Source organism: Alligator mississippiensis, chromosome 2 (assembly GCF_030867095.1).
Source record: "Alligator mississippiensis isolate rAllMis1 chromosome 2, rAllMis1, whole genome shotgun sequence".
NCBI classification, from domain to species: domain Eukaryota; kingdom Metazoa; phylum Chordata; order Crocodylia; family Alligatoridae; genus Alligator; species Alligator mississippiensis.
This window is the reverse complement of record NC_081825.1, coordinates 85,236,588-85,256,841: the sequence shown is the minus strand read 5'-3', so window position 1 is coordinate 85,256,841 and position 20,254 is coordinate 85,236,588. Positions and strand designations below refer to the sequence as shown.

The 20,254-nt window shown below is 41.4% G+C and overlaps 1 protein-coding gene across 4 annotated transcripts in view; it reads right to left on the bottom strand.

Annotated features, from left to right (window-relative positions):
* SPOCK3 (SPARC (osteonectin), cwcv and kazal like domains proteoglycan 3) overlaps nt 1-20,254 on the bottom strand; it is a 508,697-nt gene that overhangs the window by 16,719 nt on the left and 471,724 nt on the right. For 3 of the 4 annotated variants that reach the window (XM_059721898.1, XM_019481419.2, XM_019481420.2), the window contains one exon: nt 5,480-5,701. The exons of the other annotated variant lie outside the window; for it this stretch is intronic. In XM_059721898.1, the coding sequence (XP_059577881.1) occupies nt 5,480-5,701 (222 nt within the window). The remainder of the gene's footprint in view (nt 1-5,479; nt 5,702-20,254) is intronic. 4 annotated transcript variants of the gene reach the window in all.

Here is a 20,254-nt window from a genome sequence, read left to right as displayed (position 1 = left end):
CGTGGTGATGGCACTGTGCAGTAACACCAGTAGCTGTACAGTCATTTAGTGCTTGCATAAGCTTATTACTTATTGCAAGTCATTTAGTATTTGCAATAAGTAACAACTGCATAGTTGGCAGATCATGCAGACGCACCCTCTGACATCTAGAAAGGGATCATTATTTCTAGGGTTTCTGTATTTAGTGGTCTCCACTAATACAGCAAGTATCTAGAGCATGGCAGAAACTTCCAAAGAGGGGGAATGCACTGAATGGGAACACACTTGATAGATGGAAAAATTAAAAAACCCCAAACAAAGTCCCTTAAATTAGACATAAAACTACAAATACCAAAGTTGATCAGGGCAGTTTAAAAATTACCCACGGAGTCTAAATCATCCTTACTGCTTATAACCATAAAATGTGTAATTAGAAAATGAAATAACATGAACCAATAGGAAAGACTGCAGCACATAAAACTTACTGACATGAAATATATCTTTGAAGAGGATCTTGCAAGATTTTCACTACCAGAGCACAAGACTGCCAGAACTCTCTTAGCAGTTAAAGCTTTTGGTCTCAAAAGGGAGTGACAGCAAGACAGAACTTGAGCTCATGCCACCCTGACCCATTAAATAGATTTATCCTCTTTATCTTCAATCAGTTCCTTTGACTGAGTGGGAGACAAAACCCACTCAGTGTGATACCTTAGCTGATTTTAACTTCATAGCAGTGGCCTTGCACAATTTCAGTAAAAACTGAGGAAAAATTGAAAGAATCTTCCTCATTTATGGTCACTGTGCTCGTGTTCTTCTTAAGTGGAAAGGAATTTGGAACAAGATAAGTCTTTCTGTTTGCCTAAGTCCAAATATCAGACTACACCCTCCTGATCCATAGACAGCCCTTACTCAAATGGCTGGAGTTGTCTAGGTGAGATGACAGTTATGTACTGGTTATAGTGCAGAATATACTTCATAAGACAGTGGCATGAGTTGTAATAAGTGCAAGAGACACAGCTGCTGAGCCAAAGCTTCTTATGTCTGGAGTACTGACCCTTGAGATATGACATCCAACTGTGTCAAGAGTGCTACCCCTGCCAACAAAGAGAGAGAAAGATGACTCAAAGCTTGTATTTGGGACTTTAAGGTAGCCGCACAGAAGACTAGGATTTTTTTTATTTTTTAGTTCCCTGACCCTCTCTGCTGCCAGATGCTGAGGGGGTAGAGGGGAGGGGGAATTTGGTGATCTTCAATAGAAGTACATCAAGGAACTGCTGGTTCATGTCCTGTTGTGGATGGATATAGATTATCCACTTTACCCAATGACCAAGACAATATTATCGTTGACTTCATGTGTAGTATCAGGTAGATGATACCCACAGAGCCCTCAGCCTCTGTGTTGTAGGCCCAGGATGTTTTGTTGGTTAGGCCACCCTTTTGTACTTTTGGAGGGCCTGGGGGAGTGTAAGTGTGGGCAGAAGTGGCAGGGAAATTTATTTCTTCATGTTCTTGTCTAACCAATGTGTCAACTTCACAGGTTGACCATGTGAAGCACTCTGGACCAGCATCACGTGGGACTTAAAGCAGTCTCCTCAGCTATTTCAGTGAGAGCTTGTAGTACATAATACACTTCTTCAGTGCTAGCTATAACTGTGTCTATGCAAATCATCTCAGGAAGATGACATAGCAAGTACAAATCTTAGGCTTTTGTCACTCTTCTGTTCAATAGGCTAAATTTGAAGCCACTGAAGATTCTTGAATCCTTGTTTGATACCAAATCCTGAAAAACAAGAGAGGGCAGCAAGGCATCAAGTGTAGCATCGGCTGTGGTAAGCAGCAACAGATGGTGTTGCTTCTTACATATTTTGGAAAGATAGCACCTTGCTCCTGGCAATCTAGTGCTAGTACCTTTTCTGCAATGATCCCTTAGCCCTAGAAAATTAAAACAATCTAATCTGCCAAAATGAACAGACTAGTACTGCCTCAGCATTCAGGTGAGCACTGTAACATTATGGTAGAAATGGAGTGCTTTACTGCTTAAGGCAGGCACTTAGATAAACACATTTAGATAAAATGCTGCCTGCACATGGAGGGAAACAGGGGCCAAAGAACAGAGACAGGAAAGAAAATGTTGACCAAATTTAGAAACTGAAGTACCACAGAAATCCACTGAAGAGTCTTGGACAAGTATTTCAGAAATACTAAACCAGATGGACTGGAAGCAGCACCACAGAGATCGAGGAAAAACGTGTCAAATACCGAGATCTTGAGAAGAGTTGGGACACGTTAGTAAGGTGCAACTGCTGCAGAGTTCCTATCTTGCTGAAGAAGGAAATGACTGGACTATTTTAGAAGGTAGAACTTATAATTAGGTAGGGATGATGTGCAGTGACCAACAGAGGGGTCAGGAACACCTACTCTTCATTACCACTGCCTCTAAAGATAAAAGATGCTCTCATAACTGGAAGAATACTTCCAGTCTTGCATTAAGAGACCAAGACAAAAAAGGAGAATCTTGGTCTGATAATAAGTTCAGATACAATTATTTATCTTTAAAAATGTATAGGATCTGGCTTTCATTCTTGTATTTACTTTGAACACATCCAATACAATTATTGATAGCAGTTATCAACATCTGTATATGATACTTGAGAGTAGTAAAACTTCCCAGAAAACATCAAAAGAATCATGAATAAAGTGCTGGCTATGTACATACAAGCTTTTTATTAATGCAAGCATACTTTATGAATATTATAGAGAGGCAAACAAGTCTTCTCTAGCTAGTAATACTATCACTATAAATATCTCATTTAAGAGAGTTATATATTTAGATTGTGCAATCCAATAATACATAAAGGAACACCAATAAATTACCAAATTTTCATAAAAATAAAAAATTATTGATGTCTATGCAACTTGTTCATACTATGGGAAGAGAAGATGAGTGAATAATAGTTAAATGACTAATAGCAGATAGGTGACAACTCTTATTTTAAAAATAAACATAAATTTGGCACTCGGTGTATCTGGGATTGTCTGACCCCAGCTGTCTTTTCTGCTCATGCAGGGCGCTGGACCTGATGATTCTTTGGGGTCCCTTCCAGCCCTATGATTCTATCTACATGTGCAATTAATTTGAAGCAACAAATTCCAGAGCAGTTTGAGCTGGAGTAAACTACTCCTGGGCACGGTATTCACGTGTGCCTGGGACAGCAGCAATTTCAGCTGGGGCAGAGCAGTTTACACACTGGCCAAGGAGGAACAGGGGTCAGTCCTGGATTCCAGGTGCCAGCCTCAGGTTGCAGAGGGGCTGGCTGGGGTATGAGAGGAGTACTGCAAGTATGTAGCTGTGTCTAGGCAGCAGGCAGGAGTCTGACCCCCTGCTGGCTGGCTGACTGGTTGCAATTTATGCCATGGTCAGCATCTACACATGTATTTAACTGCAATTAATTACCCTGCTGTATGATAGTACTGTACCGGACAGTACTATCTTATGGCAGCATTAATTAGTTTACTGAAGCCTAATACCATTGCATGTGTAGATGGTGATGGTTCACTCTGCATCTTATTAGTCTACTCTGCAGTTAAGCACATGTGTAGACATGGCCAGTGGTTTTAGCAGCAGCATAATACTTCTAAAATTGCAACTGAAAAGACAGTCCTATTTCAAAGTAAATAAGATTTCTTGAAAGATGAAAACTTGATTTTTATGCTGGGTAGTTATCAATGATTTTATATCTGACAGCAGATTTTAAACAAACAAGAGGACAGTTAGCTCAATCATGTAAAAAGAACTGGGGCTTTTTAAATTCAAATGTGAGGGTTTGAGAGAGAGATTGATAAAATTAAGATACATTGATATTGCATCCTCAGAGCTCCTTGGGAAGGTAAGTTTTGAACATATCTTGCCTACTTACTGCCTCTGCTTGCATGTTCTAAAGTTAGAAATGTGGCTGTCAAGATGCTTCAGGGGCATCCCAACAGAGATGCTGAGAACAGCTGTAGCAGAAACCCCCAAAACTGCTACATCATTGCATTACTGGATTTGGTGTATGTGAGTGATAGTGGATGGGCAGGGAGTCTTTGAAAGCAGACTTCCATGGGAGCATCAGGGACACAAAACAGACTTAGCTTAGTTTTCTAAGCTGATACCAAGGGTCAGTTTAATACTCAATTCTTACGGACTAACTGGGTGTGTTTCATGTGTAATTAATACTATTTGGCTTTACTGGGCAGTAACTTTACTCCATATGCAGGTAGTAAATTTACTGCACAGTAGACTAATTTACTGCATACTAAGTGCCTGCATGTGTAGATGGTTAGGTTTGTCTACTGCATAGTAAAGTGTCTTGTATAGACACAGCCACTCAGTGGGTGCATTTACATGTGCGCTGGACTGTGCAGTTGTTACTCCACAATCATTTAGTAATGATGCTTAAGCAAACACTAAATGACTGCACAGTAACTACTGTGCAGTAACTACTGTTACTGTGTGTTACTGCACAGTAACTACTGGTACTCATACTGTTACTCATACACTACTGTTACTGTGCAGTCCTAGTGCTACATGGGTTATTTCCAATGCTACTGAGCAGTAGCGTTGGTGTTACACTTCGTGCCTGCCAATGCTACGTCTCCATAGCAATGAGCTATGTCGTTAAGGTTTTCATTACAGCGATGTGTAGACACAACCAGTGGGAGCTGGGGACCTGATATTTTTTTTCCTCTACATCATCTGCTGAATAAGAAGCTGAATGTAAATATATCCATTTCTGTCCAGCCTCAGCCAATAGCCAATGGCAAGGATTTTTTTAAAACCTTATTAAAATTAAATTGATTTAATAACTTACGGAATATATTACATAGCTATAAAAGTGTTGTTTATTGTTGATTTAATTTTCATTTGTGGATAGTTCAGAAATGAACTGCCTATAGATATTATTAACTTTTTTTTTTCTAAATAATTTCAAGAACTCAACAAAAGGTTTTAGCTAGGTCCTAAAAATCAATGGCTATAGGGTCAAATGAATGAAAATAACATTTTGCAGGATGTTGCAGTTGATTCAGTTATTTTAATAGGCTCACAAAACAGAACATTAAAATGCCACAGCAGAGCAATAAAAATGTTTATTTTATAATGTGGGCAAAACAGATAGAGGGAGGATTAATGCTGATAATTTTGTTCTTTCATTTTGGTTCCCTCTTTTCTCAAAGTGTCTGCTGGAGGTTGGTTGGAGAAGCAATGCTGCTATAAAAGCATTAATTGCTATTTTACATTTTATTTAGCATGTCTTGGATGTCTGGCAACATTTTCAGTGCAGCTTGTTTTTGACTTTCTTTTCACTGTGTATTCACAGTAGTTCAAAACCTTAAGAAAAATTCCTAAGATAAGCACTTAAGAACTTGTAGTTCACTATAATCTTTTTAACATGTTCAGAAAATGATAAAACACTACAATCAGGTCAGTCATCTGCATCTGCAGGTTATTCTCATCTTTTACCTTGCTGTCTCTGGAAGCAGTAGCACCACTCATTGTTAGATATCAAACTGTCCTTGTATGTGTCACAAGAATTGAAGAATGCCTTGGTGCACTGTTCATTCTTGTCAAGGTAAATGCTTCCAAGCTCTGACTGGTCCAACAGCAGGTCATAGTTCGTATCAAGCCTGTTAAACATCCAGCCAAGGGAGTCCTTGCAAATTGGCAAAATGCTGGTATCAAATCCTAAGAGGCAAAAATAGAAAGTGATTGGATATCAGTGAAAGATACAGCTCAGACCAGGAAAGGGAGTGCTGTGTTCTGGATACAGTATATAAAGCTGTGTATAAATAATATACAAACTGTATTTAAAAGAAATCAATCAATTCAGCTGCTAAAGAATTAATCTCACCACCTGCCTTAACACATTTAAAACATAAAAGCTTTCTTTTTAAATGTGATACGTATAACACACATTCTGTAGAATAACAAATGATCTATGGTGGTTTTCAGGAAAGTAATTCTCTTGAGGGACGTTAGTGACATCATAAATCAGGGGAACATAGCTCCAGTGGTTTGTGATGCTCACAGAACCAGGAAAATGAATAATTTCCATGTGACACTCTGCAGCCCAGTGGTTGCTTTCTGTAATATATACTCAACACTCTTAAAAAGGTTTGTGACTCTCAGCCTTAGGTACACTAAAAAATATTACACCTTATCTATAGTCTGCATGAAAAGACCACTTTAAAAGAACAAGCAACTTATTTCTCCCTCCCATGCAATCATTTTTCCCTTTCAAGTCCCTGAACCAACCACATTCTTTAACCAGGGCTGTAGACAGTTTGCAGATAGCATCTGTGGCAGGCGCGAGCAGACCAAAACATGAATTAATGAGCAGCAACGTAGCTACTAATGTGAACTTTTGTTGCCTCCACCATTTTCTTTTAGGGGCAATCTGTGTGAGGCAGTAGTGTAACTGGGGGGTAGGTCAGTGGGTGACTAGCCTCAGGTGCTGATTAAGGGAAAGGGTCCTGGGACAGAGGCTGCAGGGTGCTGGAATAGATACAACAATGCTGCTACTCTGACAGCTACAGGCTTCACTGCAGTGAGTGGGACCAGGATCCAGGCAATAATACAGGGAGGCTCTGTGGGTCAAGGCAGTTAAATGATGAAGGAAAAAAGAGTAGGGAATGAAGATGGGGGAGAGGGGTGCCCCCCTGCTAAATTCAGGATTTTTATTACTTGTTCAGCATGGCATTTGGCAGTGAGAGGCTTAACTCCTTAGAAAAGGGACACCTTTTTTCTTAGCTGCAGGGGCCTCAGAACCATCACGGTTCCACCCCCTGGGTCTTTCACACTAGTTGGCCTGTAGTTTCTGAGGGCACAAGCCCTACCAAGTATGTCTCTGGCCCCATCATCCCTGTAGTACACCCGCCTCCTGTCCAGGGCACCAAAAGGAGCTTGCTATGCCTCTGGTATGAAAGTAATTTGTGAATGTGTTGGCAGTCATTTTAATTATTCCATAAACAACTGCTGCTAGGACAAGCAATAGAACATTTCTTTATGTAACATTAGATCCAGTGATTTAAAGGTATCAAACTTGGTAACCCTCCTTTCACTGTTAGCATAGCCATGTGCTTTTCTTTGACCCCCCCCCTCCCAAAAAAAATATTATAAGCCCTTGATATAGGTAAAATATAAACAAGTCTCATCTACAAAAATCCCAAATAATACATGGGTTTGGTTCTCTGTACAGAAGAAAGTTGATAAAATATTTGAGTCCTGAAAAATGCAAGTTAATTGATCAAAGATATCTGAACCTGGAATTCCAACAAACTGCTGACAACTCCTAAAGAATTTTACTACTTTTATCCATTTTTAGCCAAGAAAAAAGCTCAAAAGTGTGCGTATGCTTAGATCATAAGTTATGGATGTTTCAGGGAATGGCATAACTCAGCCATATAAAAATGTGCCCAATATCAAATACTCACTAATGTCATTATAACAACAAAAATCAGTAATGGACAGCGTGGCTCTGCTGGTACATTCTATCCCTAATTAGTTGTGACACAGCGTTTGTTCTGGTAAAATGCAACACTGGTGCCAATCTTGAAAACATAAATCAATATTCTCTTAGAGGATCTTTTCCAGAACAGGACAGGGTATAAGGGCCAAGAAAACTGTAGTCAATGGCAGGTAAACTTCATATTTTGAAAGGCTTCTTGTAGAATCCATAATACTTAATAAGAATTACAAGTTATTTCTCCTGGTAGAGTTACTGCAGAGATTTGGCTAAACTCTAAGGTTCTATTTGTTGAAAATGTCTATTTGTTGAAAATGTATGATCCTGAATGTAAATGTGGATTCAGGATTGCCTCTACAATGTATTAAGACACTAGTGCGGTGCATTTTCTACCTTCTCCTAATTGTATTGGCACAATACCAAGAAATTCCAGAGCAAACACAAATGAAAAGAATCATATTTGTGAAGTCACATGAAGAATTTCAGACCTACAATATTGTTATCTACTGCAAGTGAAAACTTCATTTCCTTTCACCACAAAAGGTAACACCACCAAAACACATTAAAGGAGGAAGCTGGAAGTCTAGGGAAATGGCAGGACAGAGGACTCCAAGATGATGGTGTCTTGGAACATGGTTTGCTGGAGGATGGATTGCTTTTTTAATTGGATTTTTTATATTAGTTTTTGAATGAAATGCTAGAAGGGCAAAAATTTGAACATGGATGAAAATTTGAAAATTTATTATATACACATCACTAGCTTCCAGGTTCCATTTCAGTAAATCTCAGACTACAAACTCTCATTATATTCCTCAACTGGCCAAGAGGAAATAAACCCATTTAATTGTACTTCATTTGCTTTCCATTAACTGGCTTTTTAATCCCCTCTTAAAGACACCAGCTCACTCACTGCATTGAAAGACACATACTGTATAAATCATACACAGGTTTAGACTGAACTTTCTTCCTACAGAGTTCCTTCATCATTTCTTCTTGATTACATCTCACATCAGCTTGCAATTTGATCCAATTCTAGATTCCTATTCTTCAAAATTTTTCTTGCTTTTTCTTCTGTGAAGTATATAGGTATAAAATGAGGCTATATTAGTGAGTTCCCATTGTATCCTAATTTACTAAGTTTATTCTGGGTATGAATGGAGTTTAGAAAGAGATTAATTAAATTGGACATGAGGGAATTGACTAAATTGTTCAAGATGAAAGCAGCAAAGATGAGGTATTTTTTGTATAAATTTTAAGAGGTACATTTAGGTACAAAGAAATATGTTTTACTCTGTTTCTTTAGAGAGAGATAGAGTTAAATGTTGTAATATACTCTTTAAAATGATGCTTTATGATATTATGAATTTTAGGAGAGGAGACATAAGAGATACTTCAGGCTTTACAAACAACAGGAGAAAACTGACTAACAAAATTGTGTTTGTTCAAAATCTCAGAGATAAGACTGATCTAAATGTTAACTATCACAATACTGTATATTTATTATTGGAAGATTTGGCAAAATTAAATAGAAAAATAGAACTGGAAAGAACCACACATCAGCCATTGAGTCTCATTCTTGGTATTTCAGGCAACAGCATCATATAATCACTTCTAAAAACTGATCAAGCTCTATTTTAAAGTGCTTGAGTATCTTGTCTCCTAGACTTCTACTGGAAGATAATCCTAAACCCTCACTGAACTCATTGCTAGAAATCACCTTCTAAGTTCCAGGATAAATTTATTCATGGCCAGATAATACCCAGTTGTTCTTTTGCCAAAATTATCCTTTAGTTTAAATAGTTATGGTGCTTGCTCCCTAAAATATTTGGAGGGAGAAATCATGTCTCTTCTCATCCTTCATTTTGCTAAGATAAAAATAGGCTACATTCTTTTGGTTATCCAGGTACAGTACTCACATTTGTTAATTTAAAGCTGGATTCTATATCTCTATGCCACACAGTAGGCACATCTACATAAGATGCTTTACTTGAGATCAGAACAAATTACTGCACAGTAAGTGTCCCCGTCTACACATTCAGATGCTTACTATGCAGTAATTTGCTCTAATTGCAAATAAATTTGCTACCTGTAAATACAGATAACAAATTTACTTGGGAGTAATTACTATGCGGTATGGCATGTGTAGATATCCAACTAGGAGAAAATTTGTTTCCGGTCAGCTGGGCAGCAGAGGGCAGAAGATTGCTGCCTGGCCCTGGGAGCTGTCTGCTGCCAGGGTGGGCTTTGCCACTGAAGCCTAAGTGGGGACAATGCCCCCTTACCCTGGTGGCAAGGATCTCTCAGCCCACAGTTTGTGACCACGATGGTAGAGCCTGCTCTGGCAGTAGGCAGCTCCTAGGGCCAGGGAGCAATCTCTTAGCCCCTGCCAGGAGACAACAGTCTCTTGGACCCACGCTCCCTGACAGCCCCTAGACTGGTACTAAGGGGGAGCCTAGAGCTCACGCTGGCTCTGCAAGGGGCTGGTGCAGGGGCAGCAGGGGCGGGAACAAACTGCTGCCATGAGCAGCAAATCTACTCCTGCTTCTCCACACATGTAGGTGCCTGCCCGGGTGCCCACACACACAGATGCCTGCCCGTCTATAGAAGCATCCTGAAGCATTTGCATGTGTAGAGCATTGGCACATGTAGAAAAAGGGTTAGCTCTGTTTTCCAGGGGCAGGCCAGAATGATCCAGATTGTGTCCAAGGAGGGCTGACACCAGGACTTGATGACCACCATCATGGTATAGCATGGATAACATGCCTATACAGCTACCTGTGATACAGCAAACACCCTCACAAAATTGTGCTGAAGCCCCTGTTTCCCCAGCCACATATGGCCAATGGGTTACAGTTTGCCAACCTCTGGTTTAAAAGTCCTTGCAATGTGAATGTAGCAGAGAATGAAATAGCTTTAAAATGAGATATTTTTGGTATGGAAAGCAGCCTAGGCACAGCAACACATCATACTCTGCATTACAGATGTATCCTGTGTTTCTGCTACATTAAAATTACCTTTCTTACCAAGACTTATTTTTCTTTAATGTGGGGCAACCAGAATTGGCCTCTCTACTGCTTCTACCTGATGACTCCTCAGCTTATAGCAGACATTTTTCTTATTCTTCATTAGCTGTATGACCGTGTACAGTTAAACTTCCACGTTCCTCATTGAGGAAAGTAGTTATTCCACTCTATTCTGCACTGGTGAGGCCACATCTGGAATACTGTGTTCAGTTTTGGGCCCCCCCACCATATAAAGGATGTGGACAAGTCCAGTGGAGGGCAACCAAAATAGTTTGGGAGCTGGGGCACATGACTTATGAGCAAAGGCTGAGGGAACTGCGTTTATTTAGTTTGCAGGAGAGAAGACTGAGCGGGGATTTGATAGCAGCCTTCAACTACCTGAACGGTGATTCCAGAGAAGATGGGGCTAGACTGTTCTCTGTGGTGGCAGATGACAGAATAAGGAACAATAGTATCAAGTTTCACTAAGGGAGGTATAGGTTGGATATTAGGAAAAAAAACTCTCTCGCTAGGAAGGTGGTGAAACACTGGAATAGGTTACCTAAAGAGATGGTGTCAATTTCATCCTTCAAGGTTTTTAAGGCCTGGCTTGACAAAGCCCTTGCTGGAATGATATAGTTGGGGATAGTCTTGCTTTGAGCAGGGAGTTGGACTAGATGACCTCCTGAGGTCCCTTCCAATCTTAATTTTCTATGATTCTATAATTCTATTATTTCTTATTATTCTAGTACTCCTGGTTAACCATTCTTCCTCTGTGCAATGAAGATCCCTCTGAATTTTGTAATTTGCAAATTTCAGGAGCAAATTTTTATTTTTGGTGCCAAATCATTAATGACAATATTACACAAAATCAGTATCAAGAGAGACCCTTGAAGAACCCCACTATTAACCTCCCTCTAGCCTAATACTTCCCCATTTAATATGACCTGTTCTCTTCCCATATTTTGGTTCCTTAATCAGTTTACAGTTATTTTACTGATCTCCATCTTCTCCCATTTAATGAGTGATTTTCAATGGGGTATTGTATCAAATCTTTCACTGAAGTCCAGAAAAATGAGACCAACTGAATTCCTTCCTCTGGAAAATCAGTTATCTTATCAGTTATGAAGTTAATTTGGTATAATTTACCTTTGAGAATCCCATGTTGCATTTTATGCCATTTTACATTTGCCTCCACGCTTTAATTATTGTTTAAAGTCTTGCGTACTACTGAGGTCCAATTAATGGGACTGCTTCAATAATCTTCCCCCTTCTTAAATGTACGTATTTTATAGGAGTATGTGAAGCTTCGGTTGCTGATTCTATTTGGTGGAGATTCAGCCTGATTTGGCAGCTGAGTCTCCAAATCCAAATCCAGTCAGGAGACCCTTTAATCTCTCTGAATCTATTCAAAGAGATTCGACAATTTGGACATAGACACAGCTTTATATGTTTTTTCTACATACCTCAAGGTACCAGGTGGCTCATGAACGCTGAGATGGTGGGGCGGATGGAACGTCCCACAGGAGCTGCGGGGGGGTGGGGTGGTCCCAGCATGCTTGGCAGCAGACCCAGAAGTGGACCAGAACCACTTCTGGTCCACTTCCAGGTCCGCTGTGGAGCATGCAAGGGACCTCCCCCCCGCCCCCCAGCTCAGTGACTGGTGCCTCCTGGGTCTGGTGGGGGGCGGGGAGGTCACCTAGGGTCCTCCTGCAGCCAGTTGTCAAGCCAGTGGATCCAGAAGTACTTCTGGTTCACTTCTGGGTCTGCTGCTGAGCACAGGGTGGGCCCCCACCCATGCTCCTGTGGGACACATCTGCCCCACCATCTCAGCGTTCACGAGTTGTGCCTGGTACCTCGAGGTATGTAGAAAAAACATTTAAAGCTGTGTCTATAGCCGAATCAGCATTGAAGCTTCAGATTCAGATTTGGTTGAATCAAAAGTGGGAGAGTGATCTGAATCAGAGAATCAAATCACTGTCCCCTGAATCAGGCATAATCTGAATTGAATATGGCCTGCTTTGCACAACCCTAGTATTTTATTTTATTCTCCAGCAGTATAGTAGCCAACCTTGAATTGATACCGATTTAGCAAACTTTCTGCCAGACCTTTGATTTAATGCATCAGTTCTTTCAGAATTCTGGGATGTAGATGAACCTGATCAAGTGCATTAATGCTTTCTGAATTTTGCTTTCACATCAGTTGTGGTAATTTTCATTTCCAAAGCCATGGTAATTTCCATTTCCATTCCTTAATTTTCATTTCATTACCAATTACGGAATGCCTATGCCCCTATGATCAGTATCAGTAAACTTACTGACAACTGAAAGAAAATATCTATTTAGGTTTTAGTACACATCTTGATCATCTTTAAGCTTTGTCCTGTCCTCACTACACAGCAGCCCCATTTGTACTTTCCACACTCCAATTTTTTATTGCTAGGGAAACTTTTGCTATTAGTTTTGCAAGATATAATCACATTTGACCTTTAGTAATTCTCACTCCATGTCTAAACATCCTATTCCTGATGAATCTCTCTGGCAGAGTCAGTTTCATATCACACGAGACTGAATTATCCCAATGGTTAATTTTCAGCTGTTTTTCTCTCTTAAGGTTAAAGTGTTGATCTGGGTACATTTGCTAGCTAGAATACCACTTTTCCAGGCAATAAGCCCAGATATTGGACTTCAGTAAGAATTCAGATGAATTTAGGGAAAGGGATATCTTTCCTCATATTTGCTGTTTGAGGGTATGGTTTGTAGTTTAAATTTAATTGCTATTAATTCTATTATTAATTGATGGCAGTACCCAGCCCCTAAAGCCTGTGAGAGATTTATATGATGTGAAGATGAAAGGAATGAATAAATAAAATCTGCACTGATGATAAAATGTACTGTAAGTCCTCAGTGTTATCCATTACTACTATAGCTTCTGCACATGCAACAGACTTTTAAGTTTAAACCTTCTCATGGAGGGCTGACACTTAAAAAGGGATGTACTGTAGGTACTATGCTAAGCATAAGTCAACAGCAACAAAATAGTCTGGGGAGCAATTGAGTGGCAAAGTAGACTGGTGATTCGTTTACCACAAATTTAAGGCAATACAATAAAACTTTGTACAAGGCTAGTAGTCATGAAGATCAGAAATGCTGCAAAAACATTTTCTTTTTGGTCAAAAATGGATGACAAAAAAAGGGTATGTATAGAAACCCTCATGCAGAATTCCAATATTGCTCAGCCCTTTATCACATAGGTTGATTTTTTTTCCTGTCTCAGAAAGACTTCATGTGCTGAAGAAATGCATCATATTTTGAACTGTATTTAACTTGCAAAGTGTAGGCTTGTTCAGGTCAATAGTATTGATCTAAGACTATGTAAATCGTATATAATGACCAAGCACTGGTCTTTGAGGCCTAATATCAACAATAAACAATGGAAAAATCAAGTGCAAGTGTGCAAAAAAAATAAGTTATTAGAGAAATTAAGGAAGATACTACATAGTGCTGTGTATTATAATGAAATGGCCACTTCTTAATAGTTAATGTTGACATTTGCTTTTTACTTTAAGCCCAAGTTTGTCAAAAAATACACAGGGATGCACTGATAGGGATTTTGGGGGCTGATACCAAGAGCAGATATTTAAGGAGGCATATTGGCCAATACCAATCCAATATAGCTGCTTCCAGCTTGTAAGTCCAGTGTGGTGGAAGGGGAGGAGGCAGGGGCAGGTGCTGCCCCGGCAGGGCAGGAGCATGGGAGGGATACTCAGCTCATGGATGGGGGAGGCTCTCACTGCTGCTTGCACCCTGAGAGGCAGGGGAGGCATGTGCCCCCTGGATCTACATGGAGCAGGTGGATGGGCTGGAACCAGTGCCCCACAGCCACCCCAAATTTTGCTTCAGCTCTGCACTGCCAGGCACAGCCTAGCTCCATGTCCCACTTCTACCCATGTGCTGAGGAGACCTGGGGCTGTGCCAGGTGGCTGGCAGCAGTGCTGGGAGTGAAGCTGCAGCAAAATTTGGGGTGGCTGCAGCCCCTCCTAGTGCCACCGGCGCCTGCTCTGAGGCTCTTCCGGCACTGCGTGGGGCTCTTCTCAGTGAGGGTGGGCTTGGAGCGGGCACTGGGAGGAGGCTGCAGCTACACCAAATTTCACTGAAGCTCCATTCCCAGTGCTGTCACTGCCGCCAGCCACCCAGCTTCAGCCCCAGCTCTTCCCAGCATGTGGGTGGAGGCTTGACACAGAGCCAGGCTGCACCTGGCAACATGGGGCTGGGAGCACAGCTGCAGTGAAATCTGGGGTGGCTGCAGCCTCCTCCCAGTGCCGCCAGAGACTGCTCTGACCCCCACCCACACTGAGAAGAGCCTCATAGAATGCTGGTTCCAGCCCGCCCAACTGCCCTGTGCAGATCCAGGGGGGTTGTAAAAACAGGGGGTTGTAAAAACAGGGACACCCCCTCTGCTCCTCCTCCTGGAGTGCAAGCAGTAGTGGAAGCTGACCCCCCCCCCCCCATGAGCCACACCTCTGTCCCACACCCATGCCCTCCTCTGGGCAGCACCTGCCCCTGCCCTCCCTCACTATGGAGGGCATTGATCTGCCCCCCCACACACCTCTTCCCTCGCCCCTCCCCTTATTACTTACCAGCTCTCCATGCTGTCAGCTCTTCTCCATGCTGTGCTGTGTCTGTGCACAGCACAGGCATTTATCAGCCAAATTATCAGCCCCATCAGGCCTATATCCGATACAGCAAATTTTCTTTATATTGGTACCTATCTGATATTGGACTGATGTATTGGTGCAACTCTATACATATAATATTCCATTCAAATTCTGATGTGGGCTCTGTAGCAGGAGGAAATTTCATGCCATCATCTAGGATAACTCACATAAGGAATTTCTGAGATATTTCAGCAAGACAAAAATTGAAATCAACAAAAGCTTGAAAAGCTTGAAAATATGAATCAAGTGAACACTAAGGAGCCAGAAGACAAAGATAAAGAATCTTTTTTTATTTTTTTATCCAAGGTAAATAGGATGATTTTCAAATCAATCTCAGGATTTTAGAGGGGTGAGGAGGTAACATTATTTTTTAACTATTAGGGTTAACAATACTATATATGTCACAAGATAGGGCATTCAGTGTTCTAGAAATGTTTATACTTACACATCCTACTAATATAGTGGTGGCAAGTCTCTGAACTCCAGAATCTGGTCCATTGTACATAGGCTTGAAGACCATTAAGATCACTTAACATATACAGCTAATGTTCTATTGATATTATTCATAGGACAAAAATGCATATGAAGATAACTTGGTTTATGTAAAATAGTGTTCTTTTTGACTAGATACAAAGAAGACCTTATCATACACACCATTTTTCAAGGAAAGATTGGATGTTTGTTTATTTTTATCATGGGCAGAATGTCTAACTTATTCATTCCTTTGGGTGGAATAAAATGCTATAAAGACAGAGGCAGATATGTGTATAATGAAAATTATGAAGCTCTGTGAGAAATTCCACAAAACTATACAAAAGTATGATGGCTCAAACAATGGTCTCTTGTGAAATAGCTGGGAATAATTGGAGGAAGATTAAATTAGACTTCCTGAATTAGTAATACTGAGTACAGAGTGCTGGACTATCAGGTAATAACTCCAGAAAACATTAGGGAAGATTTAGTCTGGATTCCATGCAGAAAGTGATGAAGTTCTTCAAATCTTTTTATGTACTCCAATTTCAGAAGGCTTTCAGAGTTTTCACTAGGAAGTTATCCAGCTCCAGAGACTCACCATGTTGTCTGTGAATGTCAGGGTGATCGACGAGTGAAGCAAACTACTGAAAAACAGAAAGCATCCAATGTTTTCAGTTTGTCATCTTTATGAACAAAGAAACTATGTTCTTGGTACTTAGTGTCGTGTGGAATAGGTTTTCTGTGTTTTAGACTTATTTTCTTGAATTTTGATGATTTGAAGAATCAGAGGAAATTATGTCAACCAGAGGAAGCAGAAATAGTCTGCTTTCTACACCCAAAATTAATCAAGAACATATATTTTGAAGCTACCATATTTTTATACTTTTGGTGCTTTCGATGCAATTGAGAACTGCATATTGCTGCACGTGCTGTAGGATGGGTCCCACTTTGAGGTGAGCTTGAAGACCTTGCCTTGGTTAGGTTTTGCCTTCATGTCACTGGTGTACTTCACTCAGATGGTGTCCTTCAGGGACCTCTCCAGGAGAGCCGTCATGCAGGGGGTTAAAATGATATGGCTGGTACTAAGGGGTGGGTGCAGCAAGGCTCCCAGTTGTGGCCAATGTGCTTCCAAAGATGCTGCATGGTGTTGCAGGCTCTGCTCCACAGCAAGGCGAAGTCGCCGCTTATCTTGGCTGAACTCTCCTTCCAGTGAGTTGCTCAGGAAGGTGGCCAGGTTGTGTGCAGTGGGCTACCACACGATCCTCTTGTGGGTGGTCTCCTTCAGGGCACTGATGGCAATGTTGCTCACTGTCTTGTCTGGGCAGGTCAGGAGATAGAAGGCGTGGATGCCCATCATGGTATCACAGAGGCTGCCCATATGGGGCATGTTGGCACCTCCCTGCTGATAAGGGACATGCAGAATTTCATTGATGGCCTGAAGTGACAGATGCAGCTACTTCTTCAGCAGCTACTAAATCTCAGAGTCCGCCTTCATGAGGGAGGTCTTGGGAACTGCTAAGCCCCTCAGGATGGATGTGATGCAGGGAATGAGGAAAGTGTTCACTGCATCTATCTTCTCCTAGGGGGCCAGCAGGGATAAGTCCACCTTGTGTGCATTTTGCATGATCCCACAAATGGTTTCCTACTTCACCCCATGTCCAGTGGGCATCTCCAGGTGGACATAGCTCTTGCCAACCTTAGCTGTTTGCCTTGGATGGTGATGATGGAGTGCAGGTTGTTGCTCTTCTTTTTGCAGTTGACATGCAGGGAGGTGCACTTGGCAGCACCTAAGGGGACCATCATCCACTGGGATGCCTCAAAGCTGAGATCCAACATCCTCTGAAGCTGCTCAGCATCATAGGTGAAGAGGACCAGGTTGTCTGCATAGGCCAGGATGCTCAGCTTATGTCCATAGAGGTTGAGTCTATTGGGGCATCTTGTCACCATTCGGAACAGCTCCACTACTGGGTTGCAGATGATACGGCTGAGCAGGCAGCTGTACATTTGACCTTATCCAAAAAGGCCAAGATGCTTACCACAAGGATAGGTTAGTACAGCCCATATGAGTAAGATACATGGTAATGTATGCACAAGCCCCTTTACCGTCGACTCTTTTTCAAGTCACGGTAAGCCATTAAATTGAATATATTTTAACTCTCACATTTCCAGTTTCTTCACCAGCCTTAAATATTTGGCAAACATCACCAATGGGGCCCGAAATGGTTCACCCAGAATCCCTCTGTTTCTCCATCCCTCAGCCTGACACATGATAAGTGTGGCCCTGCCCTCTTTGAAGTGAAGCTGGACCAGGTTGCCCTGCATCTCATCTGCATATACATTTTTGAAGCATCCCAGAACTCATGAGAAGAACACTCACTTCTAGTCATGAATGGGGGACTAATCAGCACACAGATTTTTTGTGGGGAAGAGAGGGGCTATCTGGAGTACTGAGCATGTTGAGCTGTGAGGTCAACATTGCTTGAAATACTGTTGACTTTGGTGGGGTCTGGCCCAGTGAACTATATGCAAACTGCTATAGCCATATTTAATGTCAAGGTTGTTGTTTTCAAATTGCTCTTAATTTCCATGTGTTCAGGGAGAACAGGGTATGATATTAAGGACAGAGGAAAGGGGCTGCCAGGTAAAAAGTTGGGGGGAGCAAAGGGACTACCTGGCCCCCAAGACTCTCCTAACTGTAGAAATGGGATGCAGACAAATTCAAGGCAAAACTCCAATTAGATTATATACCTGGAAAATTATAACAAATGTATACATTTTCCATATATATATATTCTAATTGGGCGGGGGGGGAGGCAGCTTATAATCAAGGTTGTCTTCTCTTTGAGTAAATATGGTATTTGTATTTAGGGAAGAGATTTGTGTGTCTTTAGTTAAAGTTTCTTTAAACATATAATTCTCTTTATTTGATTGATTAACCTAGATACAGGCTCTTTTATCTGGATATTTCACTTAGGAGCTTTCTGTCTCTACTGACATATTACCACCTAAGGATTCAAGAAAGCTGGAACCTGCTACTTTGTACAGCTCTTTATTGCTGGTTCCATTATCACCTTGATATGACACATATCTGCCTCTGTCTTGAAGGGACAATGAACAATCTGTTGCCAAAGTGGAGGTAGAAAGTGGGAGTTTGGGCAGCCCCAGTTAAGACTACATGGGAACAGTCCTTCATTCTAAAATTCATGGACCCTGCTTAATTCCTTTTCACAGCTGTACCACCTTAAGGGAACTTTTATCCCTCAAAACTAATCTTTTTATTGCAGATGCACATTCCACAGACAGGCAGACTGACAGGATCATTAGATCCTATATTACTTTCTGCTGCATTGCTTTATGTAGAATTACTGGAAGGCCCCAAATGATTGCACATATAGGGAAAAGGATGAGGTGAGAAATTCAAGCTTATTTCAGAGAACAGACTACTTGGGTGAACTGTTGAAATACGTCACACTGCCATGCTGCTGAGGAAACTAAATTGAAAGATTTGAAGATACTATAAAAATTGAAGATACTACCATATTCTCACATGTACACAGTGTTGAAAATTCCTGCTATTTTTTTAGCAAGCCTTTGATATCTGAAGTTGTTCTCTAAGCCCTAGGTCATGGACTTGGATTGGTATGTGAGAAAAAAGAAAACAACACTAACAATTTTATAATCTTCAGGTGTAAATGAAAAACTTGAAAATGTAATTAGAGTACATAATGTATACCCAATATCCATAACACAAATGTAAAGAGCCTTAAATATATACCTAATTAAGACAATCTTATGGTCTTTTTCACAGGGATTCTAACTGAAGGACATACAGATTGTGAGAACTAGTAGGAATATAGATGTATACTGATACAAGCAGGCTGTTGGAATGAGTTAATTGCTCAATTGTTGAAAAAATGATAAAATGACATGTTGGAAAAGGCTGCATTGACTTCTGTACTCTGAAGTAGCCGTATTGAATGCAGGTTCATTATACACTGTTTTTACTCAATTAGGAAACAAGGTTTTTCTAATCTACCGCCCCCCCCCCCGCCCCTTGCCTTACAATTGAATATAAGGCGGGGGGAGGGTGGGGCAGGCACCTGCTGCAGCTCCAACCCCAAACCCAACCCAGGGACTGGGGCTGCGGTTGGGGATGGAGCTGGAGATGGATCTGGAGACACAGGTCTTGCCTATCCCCCACTTCTGCCTCTGCATGCCCTGCCATTCCTCCTCGACAGCCTCCACTCTTCCTCTCTGCTACATAAGGGGGAATTGGGGCAGCCTAAGGCTGCAGGGGGAGGGGGGAGACACAAAAGGTGTCAAGTGCAGTGGGGACAGGCAGTAGGGAGCAAGCTGCCTGCCCCCCAACCATCCCCCACTCCCTGCCCCATTACTGGCCCTCTCTGCCTAACCTACCACGTGCCCTCCTACTGACTCCCCCCCACTCTGTCCTCCAGCACCTACCCCATTACTGCCCCCTAATCACTTCTGCCCCCCATCACCTGTAGTAGTGGGAGGGGTTGAATTTAAGATAAAACCCCAATAATTAGGTTACATACTTGGAAAGTTATTATAAAAT